General features: G+C 41.4%; 1 protein-coding gene across 1 annotated transcript in view; it reads right to left on the reverse strand.

Moving 5' to 3' along the window:
• Positions 1-13,611, reverse strand: part of LOC118338439 (glucosidase 2 subunit beta-like) — a 121,859-nt gene that overhangs the window by 35,077 nt on the left and 73,171 nt on the right. Inside the window, exons 11-12 of the mRNA XM_035675738.1 lie at positions 4,605-4,674; positions 2,666-2,755 (exon numbers count right to left, since the gene is read on the reverse strand). Of these exons, the coding sequence (XP_035531631.1) occupies positions 2,666-2,755; positions 4,605-4,674 (160 nt within the window). The remainder of the gene's footprint in view (positions 1-2,665; positions 2,756-4,604; positions 4,675-13,611) is intronic.

Below are 13,611 nucleotides of genomic sequence, written 5' to 3' on the forward strand. Positions count from 1 at the left end.
TCCCTTTGAAATCAAAGTAATTATATATTTTTTTCCCTGGACAAACAAGAGAAGGCTTCAAGCCCCAGTTTGCAGAACTGATTCACACCATCATGAGGCAAGGCAGAAGAAATAACGCAACAAAGAGGTGCAGAGAAAGGGATCCTCCTTCGCAAAGACAAAAGGAGAAATCTCAGCTGACACCCTCAGATAGAAATGAAGCACACTTTCAACGTTAACAAGTTTGGCCTGCAGAATATAAGAGTAAACAGGACCAAATATATTTTCTGTGAATCTCTATCTATCTATCTAAAAAGCAATCATCTCTTTCTATTTTCTTGTTCCATTAGGGCTGTCTAATACGAGCTGCTCCACACGTGTCACTGTCATCACATTATCCTCAACTGGCAGCATCTGGAACCTTTTTTCTGCCACACCCCACACACCAGCACCGGTTGAATTCCATTCATTGAAATTAGCTATTAGTTATATTACAGACAGACAGCGTTTCAGCTCAGCAAACTTTTATAGCTCCAGGCTCTTTTCTCCAATATTGGCTTCCACTCAAGAAAAAAAAAAAGAGGGAGCAATTTAATCAAACGTGAGCGATCTAAACACCAGGGAGGGCGGATGTTAGATGGTTTCAACCGATGATCAAGAAGCTGGAAAGAGAAGTGTGTGATTCTGTTCCATTATTGGAGAGGAACTGTAGCTCTGCTAGTTCACTACTCGGGGGCATGGGAGGGAGTGCTATAGAAAGCCCTTGGTTTATGTGTCTGTCAATGTCATGTCTTTTCAGGATCACGGTTCAAGGCGAACAGCAAGGATAAAGGGGGGCAGGGAGGGGAACTGGTACATTGCTGAGAGGGTGCTGGTAGGTCAAAGAACCTGCAACTGAGTTGACGCTAGTGGATATTGTGCTCTTGAGTGAGGTGAAGGATGAAAAATAACATGGAGTGTTCCAATAGGACAGGGAAAGAGAGGTTTCAGAGTACAGTATGTGTTTCTGTGCAAAAAGCGGAGGTTCAGCTAAATGTTTTGGTTTTACTAAAGTTAACGTGCAAGACTTCATCGCTAACTTAATTAAGCTAACGTTAGCTCCACTTTTTATGTTAACAGATGACTAAAATAAGGCTGTAAATATACACCTGATAGTTACATATATGCTAATGTGCTAAAAGACTGAGGGTAAAGCTGCATGGCCCTGGAAAAAAAATCCGCCACCCTCATGTGGAAAAATCCAAACTTGACTGTTTGAGGGAGGGGTTTACTTTTACATTCTTATTACATCTATTATTGTTGCTTGCATGCTCTGGCATAAATCTGCACAGGTTTCCTCCGCTTGTGTCTCTATGACCTGTGAATTTGTTCAGTTAAAGGACCAGTGTGTAGGATTCAGAGGCATTTTGCGGTGAAGTTGCAAATTGCAACCAACTGAATACCACTGTAGAAGAAATTACGGTGACCACAAAACTCTATCTATCTATCTATCTATCTATCGCCCTATCTAGAGCCAGTGTTTGGTTTGTCCATTCTGGGTTACTGTAGAAAGATGGTGTTTGGGGGACTTCATAGAAAAGCACCTGCTCCCTCTATAGCTAAAAACATCCCATTCTAAGGTAACAAAAACGCAACAATTCTTATTTTTAGGTGATTATACACTAATGAAAACACACCTATCAATATCATGTTCCATTTCTGCCAATAGATCCTCCTAAATATTACACACTGGACCTATAAGTCTTTGCATATCCAGAAGTAAAGGAAAATTAATATTATAGGAGTGAGCTCTCCATTCCCATATTGTGACATTAAACAGTCTTGCAACCAATGTGCAATATTGTTATCTAATACTGTCTACAGGCTACAGACTGGGATGGATTTTTCTGGCTTATGTACAAAAACTGCAACTTTCCTTTTTCAGATTTTGCCTCCTAAATGGCAAACTAAGCAAACAAATCACACTGGTGTATAAGGGCATGGGAAAACCACTGATTCCAAGGATGTCTGAAAAATGTATTTGCAGTGCAGATCTCGGATAATTTTCTTTCAAAACTGCAACCACCCACAGGCTTCTAAAGCTCCAGCTGGCAAGCAATCCTGAGGAGAACAGATTCTACCCCAGCAGGGGCCATAGGGATGCAGCGGGAGAGAGTAAAAGAAGCTCATTCTGTTGATTAAATTTAGTTGATTTAGCTGCTTGGCTTTCTCCAGGGTGACTTGGAGCTCACAAATTATCAACTTTAAATGGTGGATCTTTACTGAGATGGTTCACATTTGCTACAGATAGAGTTTGTTTTAGTACAGTTGCTGAAATAATAATAATAATAAGATTCCACCCTCTGGTTAACACATTGCTTTTGTGATGGCTCTTTGAAACTGTTTTACTTTTCTGTCCAGCGGTTTTCACAACTGCAGTTCACAGGTATTGCACAGGTAATTGCTTTGCATAATTTCTATTATTGAGAATAGACATAACTATTAAAAGCTTTAACAATTCATGACAACACCATTTTATAAAGTTGAATGGCTTTTGTCAAAAACATTGAAATGCATATTTCTGTTTTTATAATGAAAGTGTTTTTTTGTACGCAACCAAACATTTTAAGACTAGTTTCCATATTGATGCCAGACACAAATAAGCATGTGAATAAAAAGAAGTAATGAAAATTCTGTCACTACTTACTCATATACTTTCAGCTTGTAACACTGGCTGTTCAAAAACAGAAACTCCCAATCTGTTCCATAGTCTATGGCCAGCTTCTTCCGGAGGTCGCTGAGGAAATCAAAATAAATATATTAGGTCACAAGAACACTTTGAGCCACTTTATTTGTTAATTAAGGAATTTAGTTGATTACGGATATTACGGATGTTACACCATGCAAGATTTTCGACAATTAACAGTTACAGTTGAAAGAATGGCATTCAAAAACAGACAGAAATTACAATAGTGGTATAGTTCCAAGCACAAAGAAAGGGATTCAAAATAAGCCTAAACATAAATTCCATTATAGTTTTGTAACAACAATCTGCTTTTAATATGTAATAAACAAGTTGTCTGGATGCAGGCCATTTGTTTTAAGTCCCTGACAAGTTGCTTTAATCACTTCTAGATGACTCCTAACTGTGCTGACAATGTAGCTTTATTTTCCTTGCTGCTTTAAGTGACTGACTTCTTGGATTGTGCGTTGATGAGGTGGCCCTTTAAAGCCCATTTCTATGCACTGTCTCCAATTATCTGAGCTGGTGAGGGCTGCTTTTCTTCACTAATCGCAAATAAGGGAAGGGAGTCCTATCTCTAACGGTGCACAGGCCCTTATTTCCATATTCATAACCCAGAATTGCTAATGGGGTTAAATGTTTAGGGAGGGTGATTTTTTCGCTTGAGGTTGATAAGGTAGGGCGGCATAGGGGGTCAGAGAAGCAATGCAGGTTGCGTAACTGTGTGTCCATGTGATTTTCTGCAGGGCAGGGGTCACAAAATTCATGCAGAGAGTCAATTTTTGTGCAAATTGCCCTTTACAACACGCTAAAGGAATAAAAGGTATGGACTAATAAGGATGATGCTTTAATTTTATGCTAGGTATGAAGACACAAATGCACTAGCACATCTCTATCTGCAAACTGACAAAGGACATGACCTGAAGAGCACAAGTGGGGGGATGCTCCAGCACACACAAATGAGTGAGTCATTTGACCAGAAGCAATTGAAGCAAGGTGGAAAATGAAGGAATAGAGCAACTGAAGTCATACCAGCTCCTTTTACCTCTTTTCCCCTCATGCAGGCATTTGTTTGGGGGGGAAAAAAATCTTGACCTTTTGGTAACTGCTAACTCTGTGGTTGGCTCTCCTACTGTAATGAACAGTTTGCAGGCCTAAGGGCCGCAGTAGCTACTTATCGGCTATTGCTGGCTGGCTCAGAGCGCTGTGAAAACATCTGAGAGGGAGCAAAAGCATGCAACAGGAATTCTCATCCAAACCTGCTCAGATTTTTTTCTTTTTCTCAGCTGTTGTGGAGTATGACTGTATGTTGTATGACTGTATGCTGTAATGTTAGGAAGAAATTAGAAGTTGAAACAAAGGCTACAGAATCAATTGAATGTCTTAATATCTTTAAAATGAGTATAACAAATTTTTAGGGGGTTCTGGATGGAAATGTAAGTACGTAGCTAATTTGTTATGACATTAAGTTATTTTTGTTCCTTTACTACAAAATAATTGCAATGTTTGCCACACTAATTAGTTCCATGTATGTCTTTAAAAATAGCACAAAGAGGTTTAGATAATTCATACCCAGGCAGACACTCTTCAGCTCAAAGTCAGTTGGAACAGGCACACTAGGCAACCAATAGCGTTTGTTTTTCTTCATTAAAATTAGCCTTAGGTATCACACAGTGCAAATTCATTACTGTGCAGCTTTCCTCACTACTTTAGCACAGAAGGATGGCGTCTATTTTAAGGCCTGGTTACATACCATGCCACCCTGCTTACAATACTGTAGCAACGTGAGAAGCAAATGCAGCGTCCACACGAAGTGCAAGCTGATTGGAGGATTTAGCCAAAAAAATATATGTGACAATGGAAGCAAACCCCTGCTTCTATTTCTTTGTTATTCCTCCCTTACCTTATTTCCATGTTGACTGTCTCATAGTCTTCTTCTGCCTTCTTCAGATTGGTAGCCTCCCACTCTGCAGCTAGACAAAACAAAAGGTCAGACGAATTAACAATGCGGAGTTGTTGCATCTCAACAGCTGCGTGTTGCCAAACAGTGGGCTCTTAATATAGGCTGTTATATCTAGGGACTGGGAGAGGAGCAAGGCTGCATATAAACAGAAAAATGTTATTTCCAGGTGTGGTAACTGCCGAAAGGGCCGCAAGCTTATTGGTCTCTTTGCACAGACAATTGTGTTAACCGAGACTGAGAGAAAAAAAAAAAAAGTCAGAGGTAGTGTGAGAGCAGCAGAGGTGTCCACAGCCATGATATGTTGTTGATATATCTCTCTTTGTCACACCAGCATGTATGACACCATGTCAGACTCCAGTGGAAAGTGAGATCTTCAGTCTTTCCATGTGATTGTGGCAGGTATAAAGAAACATAGCAACTCTTAGGAAAAGTCTAAATGTGCCATTTTGTTTGCATAGTTTGCCATTGCATGTGATGAACTGCAACATGAATTCTGAAAATAAGACACAATCCACACACAAGTCCGGTTTGTGGGTTTGCCTCTTTACTGTTTTATATCACTGTAAATTTGAAATCTTCGGGTTTAGGGCTGTTGGTCTGACAAAATAAAGAATTTGCAGATGGCTCGGAGAAACTTTTCACTGTTTTCTGATTATACTGATTATACTGATTAACCGATTACTCGACAAGTCATAAAAAATATTCAGATAATGGACAAATTAAGTAATGGTGACAATATTTTTTTAGTTAGAGTTAGTGTGAATTAACAGTGACAAAGGCGACGCCATGATTCTAAGTCTAAAGTGATATATCAAGTATCAAAAGAAATATCCAAAATAGTTAAAAGTTCCATGAAAGGAACATCCAAATTGTGTACATAACATGCCTTGAAGTCAGCGTGCAGGCATTACTCTTTCCATTGATGCTGATTTACACTTGCACCCATATGGGGTGTGCGTATAACAATGCTTCTTTAAATGAAAGCTGACATCCGATTAAGTTATCTGTTATGGATCACTCATCAAGAGAGACTGACACCGCAGTAGAACAGGACTAAACCGGAACAAAGGGGCTTAAAGAGAGATTATAGCAGACTGTAGTTTAATTGTCAACTGCTGGATCTGGTGGGAACTTATTGTGGACAGTCTAGTGGACAGGTTCATCTCTGTCGCTGAGGAAAGGCTCGCTGGGCGCCGTGGCAACAGAAAGCAATGCGGTAAGGACTGTGTGGGAAGCTGTCACAGCCCTGGCCTGAATACCAATTAGCATGTTCCTTGCATGTGGTCTCACCTGGTTGCCCATAAAGATACCCCCAACACAATTCCCCCAACACCTACAGTACGTCTTGCCGAACCGAGTGCAGATGTGGTGTGTCCAAGAGGCAAGCTGTGATTTCCCATGCTGTAATGGCTATTTTTATAGCACCAAGAAGAGGAGATCTGTCCCTAACCCACCCCCGATCCCCTCAAACTCCTTCATACACAGAAAAATGTGCTCTCCAGCCCTCTCTTGCATACTCTCAGATTCCCTCTGTTGGCCTATTTCTCTGTCTCTCTTTCTCGCAGACACACGCACACACACACACACCAATCATAAGGCTCAGCAATGACAAAAGGAGACGCAGAATCCCAAGTGGGTGACATTTGACCCCTTGTAGCAGCCCAGTCGTATATGGAGAGAGTGGTGATGGTAAGGGGGGAGCTGAGGAGGGAGAAAAAAGACTGAGAGAGCAGCCAGGCGTACAGAAGTACCCAGAGCAGGGAACACAGGGCGTGCAAAGCCTCTCGAATGGTCTCTGCACCAGTCAGGCCGACATAACCTGAGGCCGATGTACAGTATACCAAAAAGACCTCATGCTTATGGTCTAATGACTGTAGGGATTGGATTATCTGTCATACGGTCAATGGATGTCATGGCATCACAATCACAGCGAGCATAAATCAAACTGCTCTGGCCTGTTTTTTTTATGGACTCATGCTACAGCTTTTGTTAGTGTGCAAATTAAACCTAATCAACATAATGGCTCACTTCAACAATCAGTAACAATTATATTGTTGTCATTGTGTTATTACACTATAAAAAATCTACTTTCTCGACACGCATGTGGAAAATGTAAGACAAGAGATTGCAAGTTGAAGCTGACCGGTGGATTTTTCCTTTTCAGGAAGTGTACTGTACTTTCGCTTTTAGCACTAGACGCTATCAAGAGGGTTTCTAAATCACAGAGGCCACATGCAAAAATAGAAGAAGAGGAATGCCCTGTATAGTATATGCCGTCCTCTGTCAGAAATCTCCTGTGCATACATACCTTGAGCCGGAGACCGGAGATGCTCTGTTTACATGCGAATGGATCAATAGGCAAGGCAATCTCTCTGCAGCTCTAAGAAAAGAAGCCCAGGAGTCTGTGCAATGTTGCTTAACAAAACAAGGGCAATGCAGCAGGGCCCACCCTTGAACCTCACGCTCACTCAAGCAACAGACACCTTTAGCTAGATTACATCGACTGCAAGGCACATGTAGGAGTTTGCTTTGTTGTCTGTAAAAGCCTGCTCTTTAAAATAAAGATGGCATGCTCAAGCTGGCACGTTGGTTCCTATTCACTTTGCTTCATAACCTTTGCTATTCACCGCCATCCATCATCCACCTTTTTTCTTTTCATTTTGACTTCAACATTCTCCGCTCCTTCAATATTTCCAGCGTGAGCTCCTCAGAGTTTTCCTGTCACCCTCACCTCCCTCTCTCCAGCTCCATTTTCCCTCCGTTTCCCTCCTCGAATGACAAACTTGTTCTGACTGCATAGTGGGGAGTGGGGACGGCTAAAATATAGGTTATGGATTCCTGTAATGAAATGTTTATGGCAGGTTGTAACAATGAACAAGAGACCTTTCAGATACTGTCAACAGGGCTGGCGATAGCATTAATAGCCACCTGCTAGCATCACACACGACCGCCCAGAGGTGCAAATTACTCCTTTTTTCTTAAAAGAAGCTACGTTATCACAAATTAATTCAGCGGCGGTAATAAGAGAGGTGTTACATGATAGAAAAAATAATGAATGTTTGCATTTTAATATTCAACAGAATGTGTGCAAATACCAAGGATAGAAATCAAACAAACATTTTATTGAAATTCAGAGTTACACTTCCTTATGTTTCTCTCTTTATCCAACCAAATCTCACAAATGATTCTGAAACTCTAGCACAGGCTGCTGGGAGTTGAGGAGAGGTCAATCTCGCCCCCTGCATAATCGTTGTGTTGGAGTGTCTGATTGTATTAGGGTTGAGTGAATAACAGTAGCTGGCAGAAATAGCATCATGTTTTGAACTATCAGTGCAATTCATAGCCCTGTGACTGACTCAGTTTGTATTCATTCTCCCACACTCTCCTGCAACTCTCTTTTTATCCACAGCGGTTTGAAGGACAAGCGCAGCACCACGACTAGGACGCACTGAAATTAAGAATGGGTCCATTCACTGCACATCTGCCATTATTCAAATTATATAAGCCAATAATGAGAATGCCGAGCATCAGTGACCACATGATGTGATTTGATTATTAGAATGCATTCAGATGTTTCAATTGTAATGATTTGAGAAGAATGTTTCATTATCTTGTGCACATATATGTGTATTGTGTTTCCCTTCCACTAGTTTTGACTGACAAGGTCAATCACTCAGGCCATACTGGTTGCATGTAACAGTAAAGATCACGCATAAGGTACAGTGATACAGTGGAAACAATTAGCCAATTAATAAATTGACAGGACATTAACCAATGTATTTCTATATGTGGATCCCCATTAGCGCAACTATTAGCAACTACTTTTCCTGGAGTCCACAGAAGTAAACATTATGTCATAATGTGAAACAATTAAAAAGCCAAGGTAAAGGGAACAAAACAAAACTACCAAGAAATCCCCCCCAAAAAACACAATCATTCAACAAAAATAAATCTACTAGTGACCATAATAACAACAATGACAACAAATACCCAGTGAATGGTTAAGTGATCTGAAGAAATGTGAAACATTTCCTGTTTTCAGTGTCAGAAAAGTTTGATTTAGCTACTTTTTTCTATTTCATACTTTTGTAAATTTAATGTTTTTGGGTTCTCTTGGTACAGAACAAAACAAAATTGAACATGTAATCTTTGGTTCTAGGAAACTATGATGGGCTTTTTCTTTCTACTTTCTACATCTTTAAAAGAAATAGATGAATCAATACTTAAAATAAGCAACCCTAGTTTGACACTTTGGGAAATAAGCTTATTTGCATAATACCACCTTCATATTTGCATGTTAAATGTGAAGCTACAAACAGCAGCCGGTTATCTTAGATTAGCCTAAAGACTGCAAAAGGAGAAACAGCTAGGCTGGCTCTGCCTGAAAGTAACAAATCCGCCTACCAACACCTCTGAAGCTCACTAATTAACACACAGTGTTACACACACTATATCTCATTTGTTTCATCTGTACTAAATTGCATCATGCTGGACAATTTCTGCAATCCATTGTACTCGGAAAATGACCTCCAACATGGAAAAGTGCAACGGAATGGTCATTAGATCTGGTTCCATCTTTGCCGACATATTCTCACCTGACAACGCAGCAATACGGTTTGCATGAAGGACTTCCACTTGTAACAGAAGGTGCCATTGCTACTTTTACTTAAGTAAAAGATTTGTATACTTTCCCCACCACTAATCGTGTGTGTCTTCAAGAGTGTGAGAGAAGCAGATAAAAGCAGAGATACATTATACACGTTATATGTGAGTGTGTGAGAGAGGTGGCCATTCAAGCTAACCTCCCCATTAAAACAATTTCTACAACATTGTGTTATCGGCTGTGGTTCACACTTGTGAGCACGCTGTTGTATGTTACTTTAATGAGCAAAGATGAGCAAGACAGTTGTACGCCATTTCTCTTTGCTAATGGCACTATAGTAATTGATATAGGTCCTTAGTAGATGCTTTTGCAGTTCATAGACTTGCCATACAAACATCAGTTTGATTTGAGCGTTTGGGTTTTCCCAAGCAGACGCATTGGGATGCATTTAGATCCGAAGTTGGGAATACGCACTCAGAACTATCAACTACCGACTTTCAATGGAATGCACTGCTCCAGACTAAGAAACAGTCTGGCATATATTTCCCGGTAACACCCCGTACCTTCTTGCAGAGCCAACCCAAGCTACCCAGTTGCATCTTCTGGTCTTTATGCTAGGCTACGCTAACCAGCAGCTCGCTGTAGCTCTGTATCTAACACACAGATATAAGAGCAATGTTAACCTTTCTTTGAACTCTCAGCAACAAATGCCCCAATATTCCTTTAAATAATGTATCGTCCTAACTTTTGCCTGTTTCAACTAAATGTGTGATTGCTGATGTTTTAAACTCAAATAAATGAATTACTTATTGAGATAAAGAAGTGTTAATATGTGATTAGAACAGCATACTACTCACGTAATCACGGTAAAATGCATGTAAACGTAGCAGTCAGACTCAATTGCTCAGATTATCATCATGATGCGTAATCACTATTTAACATTTAAACAGAGAAGGGGGCCCAATGAACAGAATAAACAGTCTGTGTGGAGTGAGTTCACTCTGCAACAACTGGGTGCTGTTTATGAATATGTATGATGTAACAAATGCCTAGGAGCTGACCTAGTTCTGTGTCTCCTCTGCTCATGACTTGGTCCCCTTCCGGGGTAACTCTGTCGTCTTGCAACATACTGTAATAGCAGGAAGGATGCGACTCTCATGTACAAATCAACATGCTCCCATTTGATGGTTTTGCAAGTGATGATCACCATCTGCTAAGGGAAAGTGCTCAATAGGTGGTTGTGCAGCCGGAGGAACACTCAGGATCTGGTAATGATAGGTTATTCATTCATCACACGCATATTGACGTGAGTTTTGACAAGTTTATCGTTTCTGCTCGCCTAAATGTGGATGTCGGGATCCAAATTATGGATTTGTTCTTGTTCTGAGGGAGTCATGGAGTGAAAAAATAAAGTACTAATGTTCGAATGTGTCCTCAAGTAATCACGTGACACAATGCAAGGAGATGCAAGAAACGGAGTAAATGTGTGATGGACAAGTACGAACAGACAAAAGAGAGCTCTCCGACATAACTGGGGCTGCACACTGGAGAGTATTTGTCTGCACCATCTCATAAAATATCTTTATCTGGGATCATCTTGGTACGGTGCCAAACACTGTTAGCTTCAGGAGCTGGGAAAGAAAAAAATCTATTTCAGACAACATAAGAGACAGCAAGCTGGCAGCCGCTCAAAATCAGACTTCTAACATTTGATAAGTGAAAATGGGCTAATTTGGTGTATCCCTCAAATGGTTGCAATCCAATACATTCCTCCTGTGGCTATCAAAACACACGAACGAGGGTGAGAGAGGGTGAGAGGCAAATCGTTTCAACCTCTCGACAGCTTAATGGAAGAAGAGGGAAAATGCACTAGCTGCTCATTCTATAGCAAAGGGAGGCTTGGTACACTTTCCCACCCCGCTTCTTCTCTTGACTCTTCCCTTTGCCCCCTTTGTCGAACTAGCACACAAGGTCAGCACAATTATGTCTCAAGGACGCGTCGCCCTCAGCCAGGGTCAGGGGTCTCGTCGAGCCCCACGTTAATGGCAAACCCCCTCCTGCTTAACATTTCAAATCTAATTTGGAAAGTGCTGAACAGAGCCTTTAATTAACATCATCCCTTGCCAAGGTTTGTAACCTGCCAGAGCACCAATCCCCGTGCTCTCTTACACACCAGACCGCCGCCTCACATGCCAATTCATTTGTTGAGTGCCGAGGTGCATCGTCTCTCCCTGGTCACCCCTCGATGTGAACTGAGCGACATGTTGAAGCATTTGTATGTGGGAGACAGAGGTGTGGGAGTGCAATTTATGTAGAGAGCTGTCATGCCAACAATTGTTTAAGACAAGATGCTGGTTAAATAAGCAACCAATTTAAGTTTAGCAGGCGAATGTTGATAGAGAGCATTATACTAGAATAATATTTATCTGGAAGAAGAGTGTCTTGCTGATGTAATTGTGATCTGCTATACAGTGAAATATCGAATTATTTTATACCATCTTAAATCTGAGATATTTCTCCTCTTACATGGCTATTCATTCTTTGTGAGTTTACTATTCCTATTTGTGCCCTCATAGCTTCAGATGCAACCTCACTAAATTAGATCAAAGTGAACCCTACTTCACACAACCCATATGTACAATGCTAATTTGTTTATACTACTTAAAGCAGCAACATTGAAATAAGAAGCATGACAAAAATAACAACTGTAAGCTTGCCCCATGTATGACACAATAGCCTCTTTCCCACCGTTCGAGTCATATAACTGTGTACCATTGCTTGCAGCTTTCTAGCATTGATCCACAATAATTTTCTTGGGCTTTACCTTGGGCTTTTTTGGAAAGTCTTACACACATATTCTCTGAGAAAACTGATTACGTTTTTCACCTTATACATTTTCTTTGCTTTTGTACAAAGCAAGCCCTGATTATAACAGAATAATCAGATATAAATCTTAATTCTTAGCCTTCCTGGAAGTGCCATATGGTTGATAATGAAAGTGAAACATGACTTAAAGTTTTGTGAATATGTGATTTTAAATGGCCTCAACCAATTGAAGTGAAGTAAAAAGAACAATATTTGGATGTGGCATGCGTTTAAGACCTGCTCAGAGCAGACAGGGAGGAGACGGCGCAAAATGTGGTCAACGGAAATTGCAGTGCGCCACTAGTCTGCCGGTGACACTCCCCCCTACTGCAGCGCACAGTGAGTCACCAACATACAGAACAGGGAAAATCCTCATTGCACCTCGGGAAAATGCCACTGCGCCCTACACGAAGATAGAGCCCATAAGCTAGAGCAATGACAAATCTGCTGCCTGACACACATTTAACTGGCAGGATATGAGCTGGGTATAAAAAAGGTTGCTCCTCAGGATTCTGAAAATGGATCCAGAGTGGCAGTTAGCAGCTTATAATCTGTGGCAGACATTGGCTCTGCTTGCTGTAAGTGGTTACTGGGCAGCTCAGACTGCATCGTGGCCCAAACCGGCAGCGTTAGCACTGCAGATGGCACGCGCTTTGCTAGAAAGAGATGAGGTAGCACAAAGGACAGAGCAGACAAAAGCTAACACAGTCAGCTGTAGCTCAGCGAGGACCAACTGAAATCGGACCAGTGATGATAGCACCACGGACAGCACTGGTTTGCCCCATCTAAGTCAGCACCACGGAGAGCGCTTGCTGAGCAGGCAACAAGGAAAAATAGACCCACACAGAAAGGGCAGGGCTAGTAACTCATTGAGCTGCCACTACCCCAAGACGGTTCTCTAAATGCTGCTTTTTCTCTCTGTTCACACCACATCAGACCAGAAGGCCAAATTGTGCCTGGATCATAATAGGCGGTTAGTAAAAGTGACATTGGTTGTTTAGCTCAAAATTTCAGGAGACACTGTGAGAACTGAGGCAAAGAAACAGAAGAACTCCGTCCTTCTCGTCTCTGTACAGGGAGTGATTGCTGTAGACACCCCTGCACTCTAAGCTGTGCTATGTTAATGTCTCTCCAAGTGGGGGCTTTTCGGGACATGTCAGACAAATTAGAAAATTAGAAGGCGAGAGAAAGAGACAAACACACACACCCACAGACATGCTGACACACATACAACTGTGCAGTGAGATAACAACAAAGGAAGCCTGAGAGTGTGACAGAGGTAGCTTGTAGAACAACAGATAGTAAGGGGGAAGGGNNGTGTGTGTGTGTGTTGCTGTTGTTCCTGGACTAAACTGAACGTTATTGACTGGCTGATCTAAGCAGCGCCGCTATCAGCACAGCGAGGGCGCTGCTGAGCAGCAGTGACCTCAACCAGCTTCAATGCCCCTGAAGGAAGGGGTTGGTGGAGACAAGCCTGAT

This window comes from Morone saxatilis, unplaced genomic scaffold (genome assembly GCF_004916995.1).
Source record: "Morone saxatilis isolate NCDOM2014 unplaced genomic scaffold, NCSU_SB_2.0 Contig4, whole genome shotgun sequence".
Taxonomy (NCBI): Eukaryota; Metazoa; Chordata; class Actinopteri; family Moronidae; genus Morone; species Morone saxatilis.